The sequence below is a fragment of the Alexandromys fortis genome, unplaced genomic scaffold, assembly GCF_014885135.2.
Source record: "Alexandromys fortis isolate MF-2015 unplaced genomic scaffold, M_Fortis_MF-2015_v1.1 scaffold_8_9099976_23576923, whole genome shotgun sequence".
In the NCBI taxonomy this organism is placed as follows: Eukaryota; Metazoa; Chordata; class Mammalia; order Rodentia; family Cricetidae; genus Alexandromys; species Alexandromys fortis.
This window is the reverse complement of record NW_026067899.1, coordinates 3,304,188-3,326,762: the sequence shown is the minus strand read 5'-3', so window position 1 is coordinate 3,326,762 and position 22,575 is coordinate 3,304,188. Positions and strand designations below refer to the sequence as shown.

The window sequence follows — 22,575 nt, the reverse complement described above, 5'->3', positions numbered from 1 at the left end:
ACCTACAAGGTGGAAGGAGAGAACAAACTTCTGAAATTAGAATAAAGAGGTGAAAATGTACTAATAATTCGAAAGACCATTCCCCATGGGAAAAGACTGCTAGGAGTGTATGAGAGATTGGCTGCTCGCTGCCTTGCCTTGCCAGGGAGAAACCCACTGATGTAATCGGGCATTTCTGTTCAGGAGGCTCAGGGGTCAGCCACCTCAAATGGTGCCAGTCTCGTGGTTGTTAGACTTGCAGCCAAATTAATTAGTTGCTGTAAAAGAAGAATAAGAAACTTGTTCTAAAAATTGGTGTGTGTGTGGAGGGGGGGAATCAAACAGTTGTCGTCTGTATCTACACAGCAAGGAAAACTACTCAAGAAAGTGGTAAACTTCTTTTGGGGTATGGAAGAATTCCAGCTAATGAGTGCGGTAGGAATGACAGACTGACTACCTCCATTTTGCCACCTTCATGAGAGACAATTGTAAGTTTCCAAAAAGAGACACCGTGTGCCTTCTAATGTAGCAAGGACTATTCTTGCCAAAATACTCAGGCTAAATGGTGTCAAGCCTTGAGACTTGATTTTAAATAACACCTCATGACACAATCAGCCAAATCCTTTGATTTTAAATAACACCTCATGATACAACCAGGCAAATCCAGGGTGCAACAAATTCTATAGGAACAGGACCTGAGTCCGTTAACAAGTAAATGAAAGAAGAATGGAGGATCCTATGCATTACAGAAATATAGGAGGACTAGTAAGCAGGTCAGGTGATGCAGGCTTATAGCTGCAACCACCTGGAGGCAAGAGGTGGGGGGACAAAAGTGCAAAGGTGACCTGAGCTACAGCGAAAGCTCAAGACCAGTCTGTGCAACTTAGTGAGCCCGTTTAAAATAAAAAGGGGGCAGATTTTGTTAGCATATACCTTTAATCCTAGTGCTCCGGAGGGAGAGAGGAGACCAGCGACTTTGAGGCCCTCCTGGTCTACATAGGGACTTTCAGGCCATCTAGGGCTACAGAGCTACTGTGAGAACCTGTCTCTAAATAAATAAGCCCAAAGCTTTAAAGAAGGAGTATAGATATCTATGGTAGAGTGACGGCCTAGTGTGCTTGATGCTCAAAGTTCAATTCTGAGTTCAAAAGACAAAGGCAACATGCGAAAAACATTGGCATCTTGATTTGAATAAAACAACTGAAAAGATATTCACAAGAAAACGAGGAGAATTTGAAAACCTACTGAATATTTGATGATAACTTCAAATTCAAATGTTATTCTTTTGAGTGAAGATCTTGCTATGTACCCCAAGCTGCTCAAAATTGCTGTTTTCCTGCCTCGACCTTCCAGGAGCTGGGATTATAACAGGTAAATATGGTGACTTAAACAGGGATCCTTATTCTTAAGTGTATGGTTATAAGATTTTGTGGAATATATCAGGATGTGTCCCATTTGGCTTAAAAGAATCAAGAGAGGGCTCTGGAGAGTAGGAAACATAGAGATAGAACAAGATATTGTCGTTGGCTAGTGACACGCAAGCTGGGTTATAAACACTCAGGGCCTTATACTATTTATACATTACACTTTGGAAAAAATGCTTGAAAATCTTCACAATAAAAACAAAAGGGCCAGGAAGCTGGGTTAGTTGGTTAAGTGCTTTGCAGCAGAAGCATGAGGGCTTGAGTTAAGGTAAAAATAGGAGGGTGGGGACCTGATCTTGTAATCTCAGGACTGGGGAGGCAGAGACAGGAGGACCACAGGGGCTCCCTAGCCATCCAGTCTATTCTAACTGACAACGTGGCCCAGTAAGAGAGCCTGTTGAGGTCTCTTGCACGAGGTGGATGCTGCCCTCAGGAGGAGTGAATGATACCGAGGCTGTCTTCTAGTCTTCACACATGCGCGCATTCATTCACGTCAACAGGGACAACATACACATTTAAAAAAAAAAGAAAGAAAGAAAAGAAAAGAAAAAGGAAAGTTAAAAACAGTTTGTAGTTCCAAGTTCTCTCTGAGAATTCTTTTTAAAGTGTACAAATGGCTTATTATTGTAATACTTCATCTGGTTTTGTTCTTTGAAGGACCCCTGAAATTCTTTCAAAATTTACTATGGCCCCTTCAAGTTCATCTATTGCTTCAGTTTTGTGTTTGAGCAATACTCAGTAGATTTGGTTGCATTCCCAACATAGTAAGCCAGGATTAAAGCTACTTTCCATAGGAGGCGCTGTTCTCAAAGCGAGGTTCCAACCTGTGGGCTGAGACCCCTGGACCAGGGCCCTTTGATTGCACATCTGCTCTCTGTACTGCCATTCTGGGAAATGTCTGCATCCTAGTGGATTTCCTAAAGTAAACTAGCTTCTAGAATAATTTCCCACCTCTTGGCTGATAAAGTATGGGCCAGAATTTCCCTCTTGTTCTTAAATTCTTCACTGCATACATGCTGTCCTTCCACTTTAGGAAGGATGTTTCATTTTCTAATTTCATTGCCCTGTTATTGTTCAGGTTTAACTTGTGTCTGTTAATCTAATGCATATTTGAACATATAATATTAGAAGTTATGGGGCATGGTGCAAACTACAATTTTGAAGGCCCTCTGAGGAAAAGAATCCCAAATTATGAATATAGAATCAAGAGGGAAGATGAACACTTGCTTAAAATAAATAGGTAAACAGCAACCAAGATAAACACCACAAAGGCACAAAATCCAGGGGGATAACGAATTAAAGTTACCACGAATCCACATCCCCAGTCCACCAAACCATTTTTAACTATTTAATTACTGAAACATCTTTATAATAACTTTCCCCAACATTTTAAGCTCTGTAGATTTGTTCTTCCTACAAATGGTTTTGTAATATATTCTACATTGAGTCTAAAGGTATTTCCAGCCGCTCCTCTGGAATTCCTCCAGAAAGTTTTTTTTTTAAAATATTTTTATTTATTTAAATATTTATTTATTTATTTTTTAATTATGTATACAATATTCTTTCTGTGTGTATGCCTGCAGGCCAGAAGAGGGCACCAGACCTCATTACAGATGGTTGTGAGCCACCATGTGGTTGCTGGGAATTGAACTCAGTACCTTTGAAAGAGCAGGCAATGCTCTTAACCTCTGAGCCATCTCTCCAGCCCTCCAGAAAGTTTTAAAATTATTTTTCTTGGTTTCTTGGGAAATATTTCCCTTTGAGATGGTATGCATATAGATTTTTTCCTCCCCCCTTACATCTTTACACATCTGTAGGCAGTTTCATTAAGCTGTAGGTGTACCTCAGAGGTTGGATAGTACTATTGTAGTACTATTATAGTACCATTGTAGTAGTATTGTACTATTAAACTGTAGAGATCTTGACACGCCATCGAAGGTTAAAAATACTTTGCTGTATTTTAAAATATAGTTTTTATATTACAAGAAAAGATTATGTCATAGGAGATAACATCTCTAAAAACTTAAAATTGTTTTGCAGAAATTGTACCACGAGGGAAGGGATCCAGCAAAACAAAGGCTTCTGTACTAGATGACCCTACTTTATCTTGAGGGACAGAGAAATTGAATAATTTGCCAAGGACACAGTTCGCAGCGAGCAGATGAATACAGGCACGATTCAAGCGTGAAATCTCTTGAACCATTCTAAATAGTTCTGGTTTTTTTTTTTTTTTTTTAATTCCTGGCTCCCATAAAACTATTTTTAAAAGTTGTTTTGTTTGTACTAGGGTGGCAGCAGGAGGCAGAAGCATAGTTTAGGATAAGCCTGGGTTACTCACTGAGGCTCTGACTCAAACCCAAATTAAAGCCAGCAGCAGCAGGAGGAACGAGAACCAGGTGACATCTGTTGTCTCAGCACCTTGCACAGAAGCGGGATTTCGAATTACAGGCCAGTTTGTGCTTCTGAGAGAGACCCTGTCAGAAACCAAGTAACTGTATGTTTTTTTCAGAACACGATGCAACTTAAATATATAAAAATTACTGAAAAGCGACAGCGTGGAGGCACACGCTTTTGATCCAGTACTAGGAGGGGGAGGCAGAGGCAGGTGGATCTGAGTTCGAGACCAGCCTGGTCTACAAGAACACAGTCCAGCCGGGCGGTGGTGGCGCACGCCTTTAATCCCAGCACTCGGGAGGCAGAGGCAGGCGGATCTCTGTGAGTTCGAGGCCAGCCTGGTCTACAAGAGCTAGTGTCAGGACAGGTTCCAAAGCTACAGAGAAACCCTGTGTCTAAAAACTAAAAAAAAAAAAGAACACAGTCCAGGACAGCCAGGCTACACAGGGAAACCCTGTCTCGCAAAAACAACTAAAAAAATATTGAAAAAGAAAAGTCAAACACTATACAAAGCCTCAGAAATACTAAACACAAAGAGCTCCACAAACAGACTTCCTGCCATCCCCCCCCCCTCCCCCGTCCTCACAACATTCGCCCCGGCGAGATAACAATTTCTCCGGCGAGAGGGCGTAACTCTAAGGATTGTGGGAGGCCGCCGCTGTGGCGCACGCGCAGAGAGTCGCGCCGGCCGAGCGCGCCCGCGGCCCCGCCCACCCGCCCGCAAGGCCTGCCGGGAGAGCCCCCATCTTTAAGCGCGTTTGGCTGGCCCGCGGGCGCTCGGAAGTCGAGACGCTTCCGTCGTTGTTCTTGAAGCGGTGGAGACTGTGGGGGTCGGCGTCTTTGAGGTGAGCTTCTCGGAGGCTGAGGAGACGGCTCCCGAGGGTTGTGCTCCGCGCGGGCCTCGCCTTCCTGTGGTGCGCGCCGCGCGGCCTGCGGCCCGTGGCGGTGTGCCGGGCTGCGGCCCGAGGGGGCGCGGGCCTCGGTGAGGCCGCGGAGCGGGCCCCGGCCTCAGATGCGGGCGCCCGGGGCTTCCCACGTGGCAGGGGCCTCCGGGAAGAGGCTGGCCGCATCCTTACGGCGTCCTTTCGGTTCGTTACCTGCACCCCTTTCCTGACTGGCCGAAGGCGGATGTTCCGGAGCTGCCTTTAAGTCCCCGGGATGGCCGCTGCGGTTAAACGCTGCAGGGGTCTGTGGTGACCAACTGGAGGAAAAAGAGGCCAAAGAAGTGGGGGCTGCAGTTCCGCCCCCAGCGGCGCTGTCTTGGGCTTTTTTTTTTGTTGTTTTTTTAATTGCCGCTCACTCCCCACCCCCCTTCAAAGCTGCTTCTGTGTGAAATTCTTTGGAAGTATCTGTAAAACAATTCCAGAATTGTTTAGGCCCCAGAAGTCTTGCAGGAGCTAACTAGGTCGTTTTTGTCATTGCTTCGCACAGGAACTTAGGTCTCTGTGTAGTGATGCGGTGGTTGATGGTGGGAGACAAGCAGGTTCCGGAGACGGTGAAGTCTGAAATGGGATACGTACTAGGGTTCCCCTTGCAGGACCTTCAGTGGTCTCCATGTTATAAACCAGCATTCTGAGCAATGCCGCTAATACACCAAGAGCAGCTCGTGGCTCTGTCCCGCTGCTGCGGAAGAGTCTTGGTGAGCTCGTGCAGCGTAGTGCAGTACAGCTGGGTGGTTTATGGAGCAGAGCGCCGAGAGCTAGTAAGTCGGAATATCCGGTTTGTGATTTCTAGCTAGCCAGTAGCACACTCTCGTATTCCAGGATTGCTGTCAGGCCGCGAAGCAGGAAACTGGCTGTAGAGTTAACCAATGTATTCGTGTGTTAGGCACACCCTCCCCTCCAGCACCCCAGTTTACAGTTTTTGTGTACCCTTGCTCTCAAGTTCCCATTTTTCTTATATTCTGTTATATAGAATCGAACTTTTTTTTTGCCTTTTTTTTTTCATTTTTGCCAGTAATGGGTTTTGGTAAGTCAGCTGTGACTGATTTGAAAAGAAATGCCAACTATGCCAAACAGATAGCATTGAGAGCGATAGGAACATGTCGACAGACTGTAATTCTGATCTTTTTAAAGCTAGATATGGTTGAGAAGTGGTTAAGTGGATCGTTTTTCTCTCTGAAGCTTGCTTTGCCAACTTCGTTAAGATAACAAAATAGAGTGAGGTAACCCAGACCCAGAAAGTACTCACTCATAAGTGGCTTTTAGACATAAAGCAAAGAAAAACCAGCCTACAATTCGCAATCCCAGAGAACCTAGACAACAATGAGGACCCTAATAGAGACATATATTGATCTGATGTACATGGGAAGTAGAAAAAGACATTATCTCCCGAATAAACTGGGAGTGTGGGGATCATGGGAGAGAGTAGAGGGGGGATAGGAAGGGAGAGGAGTGGAGAAAAATATATAGCTCAGTAAAAACAATAAAAATCTTTTTTGATTAATTGGAAACTACAAAAACATACATGTATTTGTGAAATATGAGGCAATCATATATTTCAAATAAAGACAGACCATATGCTTACACTGACTCTCACACAGACCCCCACATCTTGAGTTTTTTTCTCATTTAAATGACTTCCAACAATATAGATAATCCCAGTAAAAGAAAGCCTCTGCCTAATAATCAGTAACAAATAAGAAGTAAGATCGATCACTCCATCCAACCTGGTGTTTTTCACTAAAATAAGGGTATTTTTTTTGTAAAATATCTTTTGTAAATATTTTCCTTAATGTTCCATTAAACCAAAATTACTTGTAGAGTTTATCACACAGCATTATAATTGTTTATCATGATTATGATTTTGTTCTTTCATTGCGTAGGATATACATTCCTTTATTCACAATTAAATTTACTATTGTTGGGGAAAAAGATAATAAAATAGAATAGGAAGTGTGATTTACTGAAAGGAATAGCAGGTTGTTGACCTTTAATTTTTCCATACATAATTCAAGGTGTTGCTTTTTTGAGATACATGGGAATTCATAGGGAAACAACCTGTAAAATTAGAAATTCTTGAAACTTAATAAAAGAGTGGTTTTTAATCCTTCTCTTTCTTGTTTCGACTATTTTATATAAAAATAATAACCTTTTTCTTCCAGTGTGAGAAATTTTACAGATAGCCACAATGGCTGAAAATGGAGATAATGAAAAAATGGCTGCTCTGGAGGCCAAAATCTGTCATCAAATTGAGGTAGGATTCTTGTGTTGTTAAATTGCAAAATTATATGTTCCTTCAAAAGAAATGTGGGGCCTTAAGATGAAAAACAAAACATCAAATGTCCATAAGTGGACTTATTTAAGCATTTGGCTTAGTTTTGGTTCTTGAAGTTAATGTAAATCTATTCATATTATTGGGGCCAAGTTAGGAGAATTATAGCCTTCCCTCCATCCCCTAAAAAAGAAAAGAAATAGCCTAGACAGAAAACCACTAAAGAGAACTCTTAAAAATTGTGATAAGGGCTGAGTGGTGGTGGCGCACGCCTTTAATCCCAATACTTGTGAGGCAGAGGCAGGTAGATCTCTTTGAGTTCAAGACCAGCCTGGTCTACAAAAGTAGTGCCAGTACAGCTAGGGCTGTTACACGATAAACCCTGTCTCAAAACAAAAATCAAAAGGAAGGAAGGAAAAAAAGAGTGTGATAAGGATGCTGAAGTGTAGCTCTTCACAATTGATGGTTTCTGGCAGGGGTGCAGGTGGGCAAGGACTCAGTTTACTTTAAGGGGCTGGCAATTGGGAGTTTGACCTTACTCCAGTTAGTATATGGGTAACACAAACTGGACTTTTTTATCCTTTTTTAGGTGGGGGGTTGTCATAAGGGTGAGAGTCAGGCCTGGGAGGACTGGGAAGTATGTGTGATCGGGGTGCATGATGTGAAATTCCCAGATAATCAATAAAGATATTATGTTGGAACAAAACAATTAAAAAAAATTACAGACATTCCAAAGGTAACACTATAGACTAGTGTTGCTTTATTTATAACCATTTCTCCATTTCAATTCCCAAGTCTGTAACATGTAAAAGGCAGTAATACTTGTAAGATGATGTGAAAAATTGATGAAGTGCCTAATCTAATAAAAGCTAGCATAAAATTCCAAGGTAAAGTACTTGTCAAATAATAGTTTAATCTGTCCTATTAGTTCTTTTCAAAAAGCTAGTGTAACTTTAGCCAAGTATGTGTTCTCAAAGTTGTTAGCATTTCAAATTTAGGTGTTAGTTTAGGTTGTTGTCAGTAACAATGATGGCTGTATAGGAAATGTCCGTGAATTGTGTTCATGTTACAAAATCATTGTTTATTGTGGTTTTTGTTTTTGTTTAATTTTATTTTATGTGCATTGGTGTATAGCCTGCATGTATGTCTGTGCAAGGGTATGAGATTCCTTGGAATGGGAGTTACAGACAGTTAATGAGCTATCAGTGTATGTTGAGAATTAAACCAAGGTCCTCTGGAAGAGCAGGCAGTGCTCTTAGCCACTAAGTCATCTTTCTAGCTCCTGCTGTTTGTTTTTAATTACAAAGCCAGTGATATTTGCTGTTTAATGCTTAGAACAATAACAAAAGTGTTATAGAAAAGATACTCAGGTTTAAAATTTTTTTCACACTTCATATTCAAAATAATTTTTTTTTTTTTTTTCCCGAGACAAGGTTTCTCTGTAGCTTTGGAGCCTGTCCTGGTACTAGCTCTGTAGACCAGGCTGGTCTCGAACTCACAGAGATCCGCCTGCCTCTGCCTCCCGAGTGCTGGGATTAAAGGCGTGCGCCACCATCGCCCGGCTCAAAATAATGTTTTTATTTTTAGTTTATTTTATGGATGTTTTATCTGATGTATGTCTGTGCACCATGTGCATGCCTGGAGCCCATGGAAGCCAGAAATAGGCATTGGATCATCTAGGACTAGAGTTATAGATGGTTATGAGCCCCCATGTGGATGCTGGCTATGGAACTTTGGTCCTGTGGAAGATCATTCAGTGCTCTTAACCTTGAAGTTCATCTCTCCAGCCCCTAAAATAATGTTTTTTTTTTTAAGGGGGGGAGACTTTATTTTTAAGAGTATTGTGAAATTCACAGTAAAATTCCCTAGAGACAGAGGTTTCCCAAATATCCCCAATTAGAATGGTACATAACTTAATTTTCCCCTCCCCCACCAAACATGAGGTACGTTTTTAGGGAGTAAAGTTTTGTGTCGTCAATAATACACCATTAATAATCCATTCATCTTCTCTAATGTATAGAATCGCTTAACTAAAACAGTTCTATGGTGGATATTCTTTATATAAATCTTAGTAAACAGGCCTACTGCCCTCTTCCCTTTTTCCTCCTCCTGTTTCTGAGCAGGGTCTCACTATATATCCCTGGCTGTCCTGGGAAATCACTGTGTAGACCAGACTGGCCTCAAACTCATAGAGATCATCATCCTATCTCTGCCCCTCAAGTGCCAAGATTAAGAGCATGAGCACCACATCCAGCTTTGTTTTGTTTTTCAAGACAGGGTTTCTCTGAGTAGCCTTGGCTGTCCTGGACTGTGTAGACCAGGCTGGCCTCGAACTCTCAGAGATCATTTGCCTCTTCTTCTCAATTGCTGAGATTAAAGGCTTAAAGGTTTGCACCACCACTTTATTTTTGTTTTTTAACAAAAAATATGTCTGTGTCTGCATATGGGTATGTGGTCCTCAGGTCAGAAGTATCAAATCTTCTGAAGCTGGAGTTACATTCCATCCTGAGCCAATTGACTAAAGTGCTAGGAACCTAACTCAGGTCCTGGAAGAGCAGCAAGCACTCTTAAGCACTAAGGCATCTCTCCTCTACTGGTTTAAGATGGAATTCCTAGGAGGCACTACATTGACAAAAACTATGTACATTTTATTCTAGTTTAATTTTTAAGACAGTCTCTCACTATGTAGTAGTTAGTCTGCTGGCCTGAAATTTTCTTCGTAGAGCAGTCTGGTTCCAAACTCATTCCACCTATTTCTACTTTCCTACACTGGAATTAAAGGCATTTTAGTTTAGGTTTTAGTGAGTAATGTTAGACTTCTTTTGTGGGTTTTTGTTTTTTTGTTACAGGGTTTTTCTTTGTAGCCTTGACTGTCCTGGAAATTGCTCATAGACCAGGTTGGCTACCAAATCAGAGATCCCCTGCCTTTGCAGCCCAAGTGCTGGGAGTTAAGGCATGTGCCACCACTGTTGAGTAACTTTTTTTGTGTTTGTGCTACGTGTTATATAATTTTTAAAAGTGAATAGATATGGTGATACATATTTTTAATCCTAGCTCCTTGGGAAATAGAAGTAGGTGGATCTCCTAAGTTGGAGAACTCAGAGAAATTACTAAATCTGAGATGGACATTGTGTACATGAACCACTACACCTGACTTCTCTTTTAATTTATAAGATTTTTGTTTTTTGAGACAGGGTTTCTCTTTGTAGCCTTGACTGTCCTGAAAATTGCTCTGTAGACCAGATTGGCTACCAAGTCAGGGATCCCCCTGCCTCTGCCTCCAGAGTGGGATTAAAGGTGTTACCACTGCCTGACAAGAATCTTAACAAATGTTTACCTTTTTCATTCATGTTGCTTTTGACATTCCAAGTAGTCATGCCTCCCCCCCCCCTTTTTTAATCTAGGAATTTAACCCCAAGTTTTTAATCTTTTTTCCATATTGACTGGAAGAGAAGGTTTTTTGGTTTTTTAATAATTTAAATTACTTCCCAGCACTTGGGAGGCAGAGGCAGGCCGATCTCTGTGAGTTCGAGACCAGCCTGGTCTACAAGAGCTAGTTCCAGGACAGGCTCCAAAACCACAGAGAAACCCTGTCTCGAAAAAACAAAAAAAAAATTTTAATTACTTTTATATGCATTGATGTTTTGCCTGCGTGTATGTCTATGTTAGTGTGTCAGATCTTAGAGTTACAAACAGTTAGTTGCTGGGAACTGATCCCAGGTCTTCTGGAAGAGCAGTCGGTTTTCTTAACCACTGAACTATAGCTCCAACCTGGAAGAAATGTTTTTATTAGATCTTTAATTATATTTGATACTTTCTATTCTAATAACACATTTATTATACTGGTTCACCAGCATTTTAGTTTTCTCTTGTGTTATATATATTTCATTATAGTTTATTTAGGAAAAAGTGCTTCTATTATGGTCCCTTAAGTTCTAACATACATTTTTAAAGAGTAGAACTTGGTAGTATAAAAAATAGTTTTCAAAAAAATTTGATTGAACTCAGCATTATACAGTGCTCTTAACATCTGAAATACATTATAATTACTCACAGTATTATTTTGGAGACTTCAATTTGCCACGAGACAAGTTTTTAAAGGAACAGATCAAATTGGATGAAGGCTGGGTACCTTTGGACACAATGATAAAATTCAACAGGTAAGACCTTTTTTGTTGTTTGTTTCCATTTCTGGAGATCAAACCCAGGAACTTGGTCATGTGCTATCATTAAACTATGTTAGTTTTGAGGCTAATAAACCCAAAAATCTTCAAAAAGTCATTAAGTTTGCTGTTGCTGTTGATAGCTACTACTATATCTGCTTTTACAATGTTTTTATGTATGTACTCTAGGCTAAACCGACTGACAACAGACTTTAATGTAATTGTCCAAGCACTGGGCAAATCTAAGGCAAAACTTATGGAAGTGAGTGCAGACAAAACTAAAATCAGAAGATCTCCAAGCAGACCCCTTCCCGAAGTGACGGATGAGTATAAGAATGATGTAAAAAACAGATCTGTTTATATTGTAAGTGGATCTTCAGTGCATTTCATGTTACTTTTATTTAGAAGGAACATACATGGAGTGAATAAGTATAAAGGCTCAGGACATGTTTGGCCCATTACTGTGTTTTTTGAAAGTTTACTTCTAAACTTTATCATTGTTAATTTACATATGTTAGATCCTGTCTTGTTAGTAGCTGAGTTCTTCATTGGTTAATTTCATTCATAAATTTCTAAATACATAGAAAGCTTTAGACACAAGGAAGTAGATTGAATAGTGTAATGTACCATTGCCAAACTTCAGCAGTTCTTAACGTATAATAATGTTTTGTCTTTGCTCTAGCTGGTTATTTTGGAACAAATCTCAGGTGAATCACTTTATTGCACTAGAGAATAAGGTTGCTAAACAATTAATAAAGGGGACAGAAAGTTCGACACTTAGATTTCTGGCTTCACTTCAAAACAGAATAATTTAGAATTTATTGTAGGGAGAGTTGTTACCCAGGAATCATTGTTTGTACTTCTTTTTTCCATTTCTTACAGAAAGGCTTCCCAACTGATGCAACCCTGGATGACATAAAAGAATGGCTAGATGATAAAGGTCAAATACTGAATATTCAGATGAGACGAACATTGCACAAAACATTTAAGGTATGATTATTTGATATAGACTTTCTAGTTGAAAAATATCACTTTAAAGAAAATCTTTTTCTGTTTTATAGGGGTCAATATTTGCTGTGTTTGATAGTATTCAGTCTGCAAAGAAGTTTGTGGATACCCCTGGTCAGAAGTACAAAGACACAAGCTTGTTAATACTCTTTAAGTAAGTCTTTTTGCTTATCTCTCAGGCCACATGATTATTTGGAATTGATACTGTGGGGTAAGGTATAAAGAGCAGCATCCCCTGTACAGTTGATACTATTTTCAGTATGCTCTGGAAATTGTGTTTGGGGGTAATTATAATAGTATTTTGAGAACATGAAAGTGGTTTTTAATACCTTTTCTCAGCTTTTGTATTGTTAGTGTGTTGAGGTGTGTACGTGTTCCATAGTGTGCATGTGGAGGTCAAAGGACAGCTCTCTAGTTCATTCTCTCCTTCTACCTTACATGGAGTCCAGTGATTAAACTCAGGTCATCAGTCTTGTGCACCAAGTGTTTTTACCTGCTGAGCCATACCCTTGGCTCCCAACTTTATTGTTTACAATCATGCCATGGCACACTTGTGGAAGTCAGAAGGCAACCTGGGGGAAGTTGATTTCTCCTTCCTTCTGTGTATGGGTCCTTAGGATCAAACTCTGTAGCTCTGGCTGTCTTGGAACTTGTTCTGTAGGTTCTGTAGACCAGGCTGGCCTTGAATTCATAGATCTGGCTGTCTCTGCGTCCTGATTAAACTTTTTTTTCTTTTAAAGTGAGGCTTGGGGGGCTGGAGAGATGACTCAGCAGTCAAGAACAGTGGCTGTTCTTCTAGGTTTCCTAGCAACCACGTGGCTCACAACCATCTCTAAAGAGATCTGACTCCCTCTTCTGGTCTGCAAGGACACATGCAGGCAGAACATTGTATGCGTAATAGATAAATTCTTTAAAAGAGGCTAGGACTGTGGATATGGTGTGGTCACTAAAGTGCCAGTCTGCAAGCAGAAGGGCGGGGTGGGGGGATGGAGTGGTAGAGATAGGCCATTGCTGGAGCTTAGTGGCCATTTGCTGTTCTCTGGTTCTAATGAGAATCATGTGGGGTCTCAAAAGGTAAGGTGGGGATTGATAGTAGAAGACACTTAACCTTTGACCTCCACATATACAATACCCACAAGGGATGGCTAGGCATGGTGGTGGATGCCTGTGATGCCAGAACTCCTGTAGTCACAGGTGGGAGGCTAAGACAAGAAGTGTTTGGGCTAGTATGGGCTGTACAATGAGCCTGTGTCAAAAAATTGTTGAACTAAACCATTTTCATAAAGTTAATCATAGGGCAGTTGTATACTTCCTTGTATTATACAGCCTGTTATTTGATGCTAAATTTTATAGTATGTGTACTTGGTAGAATGCATGTGCATGACCTCTGCAGCATATGAGTTTCTAGGTGATTAGCTGACAGAAAATGTGTGTAACTGCTGGGTGTGGTAGTACACATCTGTATTCCCATCTCTGTAGAGGCTCAGGCAGGAGGATTGTTTGAGCCCTGGGCTGCATGGAAATTCCCAGTCAGTGTGTGATAAACAGTGAGACCCTGACTTAAAAATCACATGCAAAAAAAAAAAAAAAGTGTATGATAGTCTTTGTGGAGCTAGGGTTTCAAGTACTCAAAGTAATTTTCAGCTGGGCTATGGCACACACCTTTAATCCCAGCCCTTGAGGGGCAGAAGCAGGCAGATCTCTTGAGTTCAAGGCCAGTCTGGTCTACAGAGTGGGTTCCAGGAAAGCGGGGGCTACACAGAGAAACTGGCTTGGGGGGAAAAAATGAACAAAAAGTAATTTTTTGTCTTTGTGAGCTTAGTCTGTGTTTTGTGTTTTTCAGGGAAGATTACTTTGCAAAGAAAAATGAAGAAAGAAAGCAGAGCAAAGTGGAAGCTAAATTAAAAGCTAAACAGTAAGTATTTAATTCATGTGACACATTTGAATTTCTTAATGCTTTGACAAGTTTAGCTAGTGGTTCTGGGTAAGCTGATGATGAGCTTTGAAATGAGTGGTAATGGTTTTGTCTTTATTGGTAGTGAAATGTTAGTCTCCTTTAATCTCAGAGATAGGTGGATCTCTATGAGTTCTAGGAAGCTACAGAGAACCCAAAGGAAAAAAGAAAAAGTTACATTTTAGTCAGGCCATGGTGGCATACTCCTTTAATTCCAATACTCAGGAGACAGAGGCTGGCGGGTCTCTGTGAGTTTGAGGCCAGCGTGGTCTACAGAGCTAGTTCCAGGACTGGCTCTGTAGCTACTGAGAAACCTGTCTCTAAAATTAAAAAAAAAAAAAAAAAGATCTTGATAACCTAGAAGCTATATATTGCTGGTGTTGTATGATGAAAAAAGTCTGAGGACTTGCTTTGATGATTAATTGGTTTGTGGTAATGATGATTGGGGTTATTAGAATTTTTACTTCGTTAAGCTTAAACATATTATAATCACAACACATTTATTTTTAGAGAACATGAAGGAAAACACAAGACAGGAAGTGCTGAAACAGTAAGTATTGATACCTAATACATGAGAATTTAAGTTAGACTGTCTTTTTGAAGTTGCTGTCTGTCTGTCTGTAGTTGTGTGGAGGTCAGAGGACAGCTTGTCAGTTCTTTCCTTCCCCTATATGGATCCCAGGGATTGTACCCAGGTTGTTAGGCTTGGCAGCAAACACCTTTATTTGCTGGTCCCTTTATTTATCTAGAGATAAATCCCTACCATGTTAGTCTGGCTGACCCAGAAATGACTTTGTCGACCAGTTTTATTTCGCAAATTTGGAGACAGTCACCTGTTTCTGCCTCCCAATTGCTGGGATTAAAGGCATGCACTACCATGCTCTGCTAAAACAACTTGTTTAAGTTTTTTTTCCCATTTTATTTATTTTACATCCCATCTGCAGTTTCTCCTCCCTCCTCCCAGTCCCTCCCCATATGACCCCTGTGTTCCTACTTCCCAGTCAATTCCTTTGTTTTTATTTAGGAAAGGGCAAGTGTCCCATGAATATCCGCAAAGCACAGCATATCAAGTTGCAGTAAAATTAAGCATCTCCCCATGTATTAAGGTTGGTCAAAGCGACCCAGTATGAGTATGGTCCCAAAGTCCTGTAAAAGAATCCAAGACAACTCTTGTTGCCACTTAGGAGTCCCACAAGAGGACCAAGCTACACAAGAGTAAGATATATGCAGAGTGCCTAGGTCATTCCCATGCAGGCTCTCTGGTTGTTGGTTCAGTCTCTGTGAGACCTGATGAACCATATATGTAACTGTGTGTGTGTAAGGTACCCATGGGTGCTAGAAGAAGGTGTCCAATTCTCAAAAGTTAGAGTTACATATATGAGCAGTACAGTGTGGGTGTGAGGAACTGAACTCAAGTCCCTCTGGCTCCTCCTCTGTGAATACTTTTTAAGGCTGTTTTTTATTTGTGTGTATTTGAGAATGTTTGCTGTATGTGTGCAGGTTCCTGGGGTGGACAGAAAAGGTTGCTGGAGTTATAGGTGATTGTGAACCATCTGACCTGGTAACTGAACTTGGGTAGACTGGAGGAGTGGGAAGTGCTCTTAACCCCTGTTTTCCTTCTCCAGCCCCCTAGAATGAGTTTTTAGAGTATGAGAACTTTTATGTGTGTGGTAGGGAGATGGGAGATGTTGGGAATGGACCCGCAGTCCCCATGGTACCCATACCAGATATACCACTTAGGCCTCTAGCCATGTTTGAGGACTTCTTAGAGAATGTCTAAGTGATTCTACCAGTGTCATTGCATCAGTGATATACAGATAATATTGTCTGAGATCATTTCTTATCAGCAGATAGTTATAACTTCCCTATAGAAGAAACTAAATAAAATAAAGCCATTATAAAACAGGAGAGTAGAGAAAAATACAGTTAAACTGCATTAAAATAGCACTGACTTCTCTTTTCCTTATGTAGGTATAGAATGATGTGAGTCATTTTGGTGAGGTTGCTCTCGAGGAAACCTTTTGATGGCCTTGTATTGTTTTTATAGCGACCTCTAGAAGGAAGGATGGGGTGCTTACTGAAGTTTTCAGGTGACTTGGATGACCAGACCTGTAGAGAAGATTTACACATCCTTTTCTCAAATCACGGCGAAATAAAATGGATTGACTTTGTCAGAGGAGCAAAAGAGGTTTGTGAACATCTCTATCCTTACTAGCAATTTGTTTAAAAGTCTATAGAATGTTATCTCTTAGAAGAAAAAAATTACTAGGAAGCAGTCTTTTAAAAAAATGTTTAATGAGAAAGTAATTTATAAAACATGTTAACTAAAATAGTTTCTACTTAGTCATTTACTTTTAAGTCTTTTTACCAGGTGTGGTATCTTTTTTTCCATGTCAGATGGGTAATGTGCTGATGTTACAACAAGGTTAATAGGAGGCACATGTCATGAAAAGGCACGATGAACCAGGAAAAAAAAAGATTGTTTTGGGTGGAGGAAGGGGGCATATAAACTTGGTATTGGTGACTGGAGTTTACTTTTAAAGCATTTCTTCCTAATATTCAGTAAGAAGCATTGAAAATAGCAGGAATAGATATGCTGGGTCTGGGAAATATCTTTGAGGAAAGAAATTTGTCTGACTACAAACTGAAGAGTGGAACATTCATTTTTTTTCCTCTTTGTGTAGGGAATAATTCTCTTTAAAGAGAAAGCTAAGGAAGCACTTGAGAAAGCCAGGAGTGCAAATAATGGTAACCTACAATTAAGGAACAAAAAGGTGACTTGGAAAGTACTAGAAGGACATGCGGAAAAAGATGCGATGAAGAAAATCATGGATGATCAGCAAGAATCACTAAACAAATGGAAGTCAAAAGGAGGTCATTATTTAATTTTTTATTATAATTGGTTATTTTACCTCATCTTTGCTTGAGAAAAATCTTAGTTTTCAAAAACACTTAAAATTGACTAACTTTCTCAATCATGTTTCTACAGGCCGCAGATTTAAAGGAAAAGGAAAGGGAAACAGACCTCCTTATGCTGGGGGACCCAAAGGAAGAGGACAGTTTCATGGCAGGAGAACAAGATTCGATGATGATGACTACCATCACCATCATCGACGTGGATCAGGCAAGTCTCAAGTCCTGGGTATGATGTCTGTACTTGATAAAACACTATCTCTCTGTGTGAGTGATAGTTTTCATTGAGTGCCATCGTCGTCCTTTGTGCTATTGCACAATTGAGAGGTTGGTAAAAGATAACTATAAAGGTCAGAAAGACTGTACTCAAGGAAAGCCCTTTCTCTCTGAGAAGTTGCTAATTTTTTAAAGGAAGCTATTATTAGTAATTGTAGCCAATATTAATAGAGCAAGTGCTTACATTGAATTTAATGAGTTCTTTGTGTTTGTATAGGACCAATGAAAAGAGCAAGGGACGGAAGAGACAGAGAAGAGCCTGCATCAAAGCATAAGAAGAGAGAGAACGGCGCTAGAGACAAGTAGTTTAGTAAGCAGTGTTTTTATTCATCTTAGTTAGATTTTAAGCTGCTTTTTGTCTTCAGAAGCTTTTAAAAAGAAAAGCGAATTAGGTCCACTTCAATGTCCACCTGTATAAAAGGAAAAGAATTTGTTTTACTTGTCTTTTTTTGTTGTTGTTGTTACCCAAATGAAAGTTTTTTAAAATGTATAGTTCCTGTTTGTGTTTGGATGATTCAAATATGAAAAGGAAGATTCTTCCTCCTAATTGCCTTTGTAATATGAGAATGTATTAGTACAAACTTGTAAAATATATGCTGTATAAAAATAGCCAACCGTTTACTTTTTTCTTTTTTTTTCTCTTAAATTTTTTCACAAAGAACTTACTAGAATGTTGACTGCTTCGACAACAGTTAATTTGTCCAGTCTCTCAGGCTGGCTTTCTACTTACCCATGCAACTTGCTGTGAGTGGAAAGTGATATTGCAAAGCTTTTGAATGCTGAATGTATTCAAAATTGGGAAACTTACTGATTTCTTTTTATGAAAGTTGTATAATGCTGGCAGGTCATATCGAAGCTCTGTAAAAAACAAGCCAAACATTCACCTTGAAAGTATTAGATGCTGGTGTGCATAATGTTTTACATCCATCACTTTGGACAGACCGTGAATACTTACATGCCAAGTTATGCATAGTGTTTCTGCTGTTTGGATCACATGTCAAAATTTGAGGTTATGGAGAATAGTTAAAAGAATTCACAAGCATGGGGGGGAAAGTTCTGTGAAAATCAGATGTATCTATAGCTGACAATATGATATTCATGCTTCAAAAATTGTCTGTCCATGTTTTAATAATGGATAGTCCTAGTTATTTTTTCTACTAACAAAATGAAGGTCCATTTTTCACATTCCTTCCTAATTTACTTATTTTTTTGATTTTTGAGACAGGGTTTCTCTGTTTAACAGTCCTAGCTGCCCTGGAACTTGCCTTGTAGACCAAGCTGGCCTTGAACTCAACAGAGATCGACCCCACCTGCCTCTGCCTCCTAAGTGCTGGGATTAAAGCGTGTGCCACTATTACCCCAGCCCTTTCTAATTTATAACATAAATTCTCTATACTTTCACCTTTGGCCAGTGGTATCTTTTGTAATTTCCAATACAGGCCATAGCTCTCTATAATGTGTGACCAAGTCATCTGGGAATCTTGTTCTGTTTGTGTAGGCTCCAGGGTTGTTGAAGCTGATAATGTGAAGACCACTAAAGTTCTGGATTAGTATACGACTGGGACTAATATAAAGTGCTCTGTATTGAGTTCTTTGACAACACTTAATAGGAAGACAGACATGTCTTTATGAACAACTTAGGTAGATCCTTTAACATCATAGGACCAATTCGTGGTAAACTCATGGCTAGACATAATGGCATGTGTATTTCATCTCAGGACTGGGAATCAGGCAGACAAAGGCTTAGTCTAGTAGGCCTTGTGAGTTCTCTGACAGTCAGAGGTAGTTAGGGGAGGAGAGAGAGAAAGAAAAAGAAACGCAGAGAAGCCATGCTTCCAAATAAATAAAGATGTTCCTTTTATTGCACATTTAATTTCTCCCGTTTTCTCTTGTGCGTGCTAAGGAAGCACACTACCACACACCAGTCTTTACTTATTTCAAGTGTCTCAAAAGTACTGGATGACTTCTGCTTTCTAATGGTTTTCCTGTTGTGTTGTGGGCAAACTTAACTTAGTAAAAAGAAAAAAAAAAAAGGCATCTCTTCTTCTATTGTGGATGTTTATATTCTGTCTCCCACCAAAAAAGGAAAGGTTGGTGTTGAGCTAAGTACCAATCATAAATCACTGGCATTTACAGGTAGTGGACTTAACAGCAGTCCTACCATGTCCAGGCCCATGTTTTCACTCACTGATGATAGCAGCCTTCTGTCAGGGCCTAGATGACTGAATACTGAGGTACCATTAATTTTCTGTTTAGAAAATGCATTCATAGGGACAGGCACAGGCAGATCTTTGTAAATGTTTACTCTGTTTGGTGCATTTCCAAGCTACTCCTGAACTGGGTAACATTCCATAATTTTTTTAGTACTTTAAAAATTCAGGCTACAGAACAAGTTGCAGGACAGACTACAAAGCTATAGAGAAACCCTGTCTCCAATAAATAAATTAGGCTGGCTTGTTGGCCTTTTAAATAAGATTGTAGCCAGGTGGTGGCTCACACCTTTAGTACCAGCACTAGGGAGACAGGTAGATAGATCTGAGTTCCAGGACAGCCTGATCAACAGAGAAACGCTGTCTTGCCATAAACAGTCAAGGTTGAGATAAGCTTACCTGCAATAATTTCTATCTTGACTTTCCATTCTGCAGCTTTCTTTTGAATATGCTAAAGACAAATAATATTTTCATATGAGTTGATGTTTAGATCTGATCTGCTAATGTTGAACATTAAAATTTTCAATAAAATTAGACTCAGAAATTTTAATTATATGTACACTTTTAAAAGCTAGGAACAAAGTGTCCTCGCTACTTAGCATCTGAACCAAATTATGTAATTAAAAAACGAAAAATCCATCAAAATCCATTACATACACAGTGTAGCTTGATTTCATTAGTGAATGGCAGTTCTGGGTCAGCATGCCATTCAGTTGCAGGGTAGAAGAGAAAAGCATAGTCTGGAGCCACGGCCTTTGGAATTTCAGTCCTACTACTTAGTACCTAACTAAAGTAGCCCTAGCTAAAGCATTCATTCTGGACTTACCTCATTTTTCTCGTCTGTTGTACAATGTTCCCCCCCCTCCCCCCAGACAAAGTGTCTCTGTAGTTTTTGGTGCCTGTCCTGTAACTAGCTCTTGTAGACCAGACTGGCCTTGAACTCACAGAGATCCACCTGCCTCTGTCTCCCAAGTGCTGGGATTAAAGGTGTGCGCCACCACTGCCAGACTCTGTTGAACAGTGTTCTCTGATCAGAATGAAGTGTTTTAAACAGTGTTCCTATACAGCAGCAGATAGATTATGTGGGAACTGAACACGGGACCTCTGCAAAAGCAACTAGTGCTATTAACCATGAACCCATCTCTCTAGCCCCTTCACAATTTTTAGGTATTTGGGTGTGTGTGTATATATGAACGTTGAGTGCAGGTGTATTCAGAGGCATCGGATTCCCTGGAGGTGGAGTATAGACTATTGTGAGCTGAACTCAGATTCTCTGCAGATGTAGCAAGTACTCCTAAACAAGTCACAGTCACGTCTCCCACCCAATGATGGTTGATTGTCATTGTCAGTTTGATTATACTCTAAAATCCCTCGGAAGAGAATGTCAGTGCGGGATTAGCAAGATTGTTTGCCTGTTGGTAATATTTTCTTGTTTGTTTTTGGTTTAGTGATTTTAGTCTTGCCCTTGTATATATCTGCAGCATGTGTATTCTTGGTGCTCTAGGTCAAAAGAAAGCATCAATTCACTGGAACTGGAGTTGTGGGTGGTTGAGAGCCATCATATGGGTGCTAGGAATTGAATCTGGGTTTTCTGAGGAAGAGACCTGGTCAGTCGTTCTCAGCAACTTAGACCATGAAACCCAATATGGACAGGTTCAGCAGAGTCATCTACATGGGCTGCCCATGCATGCTTCAGCATTGCCAGGGCATAAACTTCATTTCAGAATAAAAAACAGTTGGTCAGTGGTGGTGCAGACCTTTAATTCCAACACTTGGGAGGCAGAGGCAGGGGAATCTCTGAGTTCGAGGTCAGCCTGGTCTATAAGAGCTAGTTCCAGGGCTGTCATGACTGTTACACAGAGACACGCTGTCTTGAAAAACAAACGAAAAAAACCCAAAATCTTAAAATATATTCACACACATATATATTGTGGTTTTTGAGATAGGGTTTTTTATTTTGTGTAGCCCTGGCTGTCTGGAACTCAGAGATTTGCCTGCCTCTGCTTTCCAAGTACTGTGATAAAGATGTGTGCTACCATTATCTGGCTAAAAGTAACAATACTGTTGATTTAAGCTTACTTCTCTAGTTGAGGATTTGTGTAAAGAATATACTGCTGTTCTTGCCATTCCCAAAGCAGTCTTCAGAAAAGCCATATCTGTACCTGTGAAGAGTAAAAAAAAAAATCCTATTTATATTACTAGCAGAGTAGAATAAATGATTAAAAGAATAGTAGTGTTCTTTCCAAATTGTAAAATATCTACTTCATATTTATTTCTTCAAAAGGCGTACAAAACACCTATGGGCTGCAGAGACAGCTCGGTGCTGCTCTTCCAGAGGACCCAAGTTCGAGTCCCCGCACCACAGGGTGACTCATAACTAACTCCAGTTCCAGAGGACCAGTGTCCTTGCCTTTTTGGGCACCGCACAGTGTGGCGCAGACATGCAGGCCAAATACCTATACCCAAAAATAAATAAAATCTTAAGCTGGGCGTGGTGGCACACACCTTCAATTCCAAGGACTCAAAAGGCAGAGGAGGGAATTTGAAGCCAGTCAGTTCTACAGTTTCAGGAAAGTAAGAGCTACATAGTAAGATGTCTCAAATCTTTAAAATAAAATCTAATGAAACCAAAATTAGGCTGTTTGGCTAGAAAAAAATAGGATTAATGTAAATTTTAATATTCTAAGTGGCAGACGAGAATGGAGGCGGTGGTCTAACTGTGGTGTGGGCTTTAACTGCAGCTTCTGGCCACAGCACACACTAAAATAACCACAGCAAGTCCCTGTGCGCATGCTTTGAAGCCCACAGGTTTTAATAACAAGTTTTAGGAGCTGAGTGTTCAGCTGGTGATAGAGAGCATGTGTGAGAGCCCTGTTTTAGTCCCTGCGGTCCCAACAACAACAAAAGAATAATCCAGTTTCCAAAAGAATAAAAATGTTTTTAAAGTTTTATAAGCGTGGGGGCTAGTCAAATCTTCTAGTTATTAATCAGAAATAAGAATACATTAACAAACCAAAAAAAAAAAAAAAAAAAAAAAAAAA

At 40.1% G+C, this 22,575-nt stretch overlaps 2 protein-coding genes and 1 pseudogene across 2 annotated transcripts in view; 1 reads left to right on the top strand and 2 right to left on the bottom strand.

The window, feature by feature from the left end:
- Positions 1–4,504: 4,504 nt before the first annotated feature.
- Positions 4,505–17,933, top strand: Ssb (small RNA binding exonuclease protection factor La). The gene is made up of 12 exons (XM_050123032.1): positions 4,505–4,642; positions 6,901–6,992; positions 11,067–11,170; positions 11,363–11,537; positions 12,056–12,163; positions 12,235–12,335; positions 14,025–14,096; positions 14,646–14,685; positions 16,183–16,323; positions 16,820–17,009; positions 17,125–17,259; positions 17,542–17,933. Exons 2-12 carry the CDS (start codon positions 6,927–6,929, stop codon positions 17,628–17,630), a joined length of 1,221 nt encoding a protein of 406 aa, XP_049978989.1. The 5' UTR covers positions 4,505–4,642; positions 6,901–6,926; the 3' UTR covers positions 17,631–17,933.
- On the bottom strand, positions 16,527–16,615 carry LOC126489732 (uncharacterized; annotated as a pseudogene).
- Positions 17,588–22,575, bottom strand: part of Mettl5 (methyltransferase 5, N6-adenosine) — a 9,031-nt gene continuing 4,043 nt past the window's right edge. Inside the window, exons 4-7 of the mRNA XM_050121913.1 lie at positions 21,614–21,720; positions 19,934–19,985; positions 18,133–18,182; positions 17,588–17,734 (exon numbers count right to left, since the gene is read on the bottom strand). Coding sequence (XP_049977870.1) covers positions 17,696–17,734; positions 18,133–18,182; positions 19,934–19,985; positions 21,614–21,720 — 248 coding nt within the window. The 3' untranslated portion in view covers positions 17,588–17,695. The remainder of the gene's footprint in view (positions 17,735–18,132; positions 18,183–19,933; positions 19,986–21,613; positions 21,721–22,575) is intronic.

Coding starts and splice junctions, on each gene's coding strand:
- Ssb (XM_050123032.1), top strand. CDS start 6,927: ATGGCTGAAAATGGAGATAATGAAAAAATGGCTGCTCTGGAGGCCAAA. Junction 14,097..14,645: donor GCTAAATTAAAAGCTAAACA/GTAAGTATTTAA, acceptor ATTTATTTTTAG/AGAACATGAAGGAAAACACA. Junction 17,260..17,541: donor CCATCATCGACGTGGATCAG/GCAAGTCTCAAG, acceptor GTGTTTGTATAG/GACCAATGAAAAGAGCAAGG.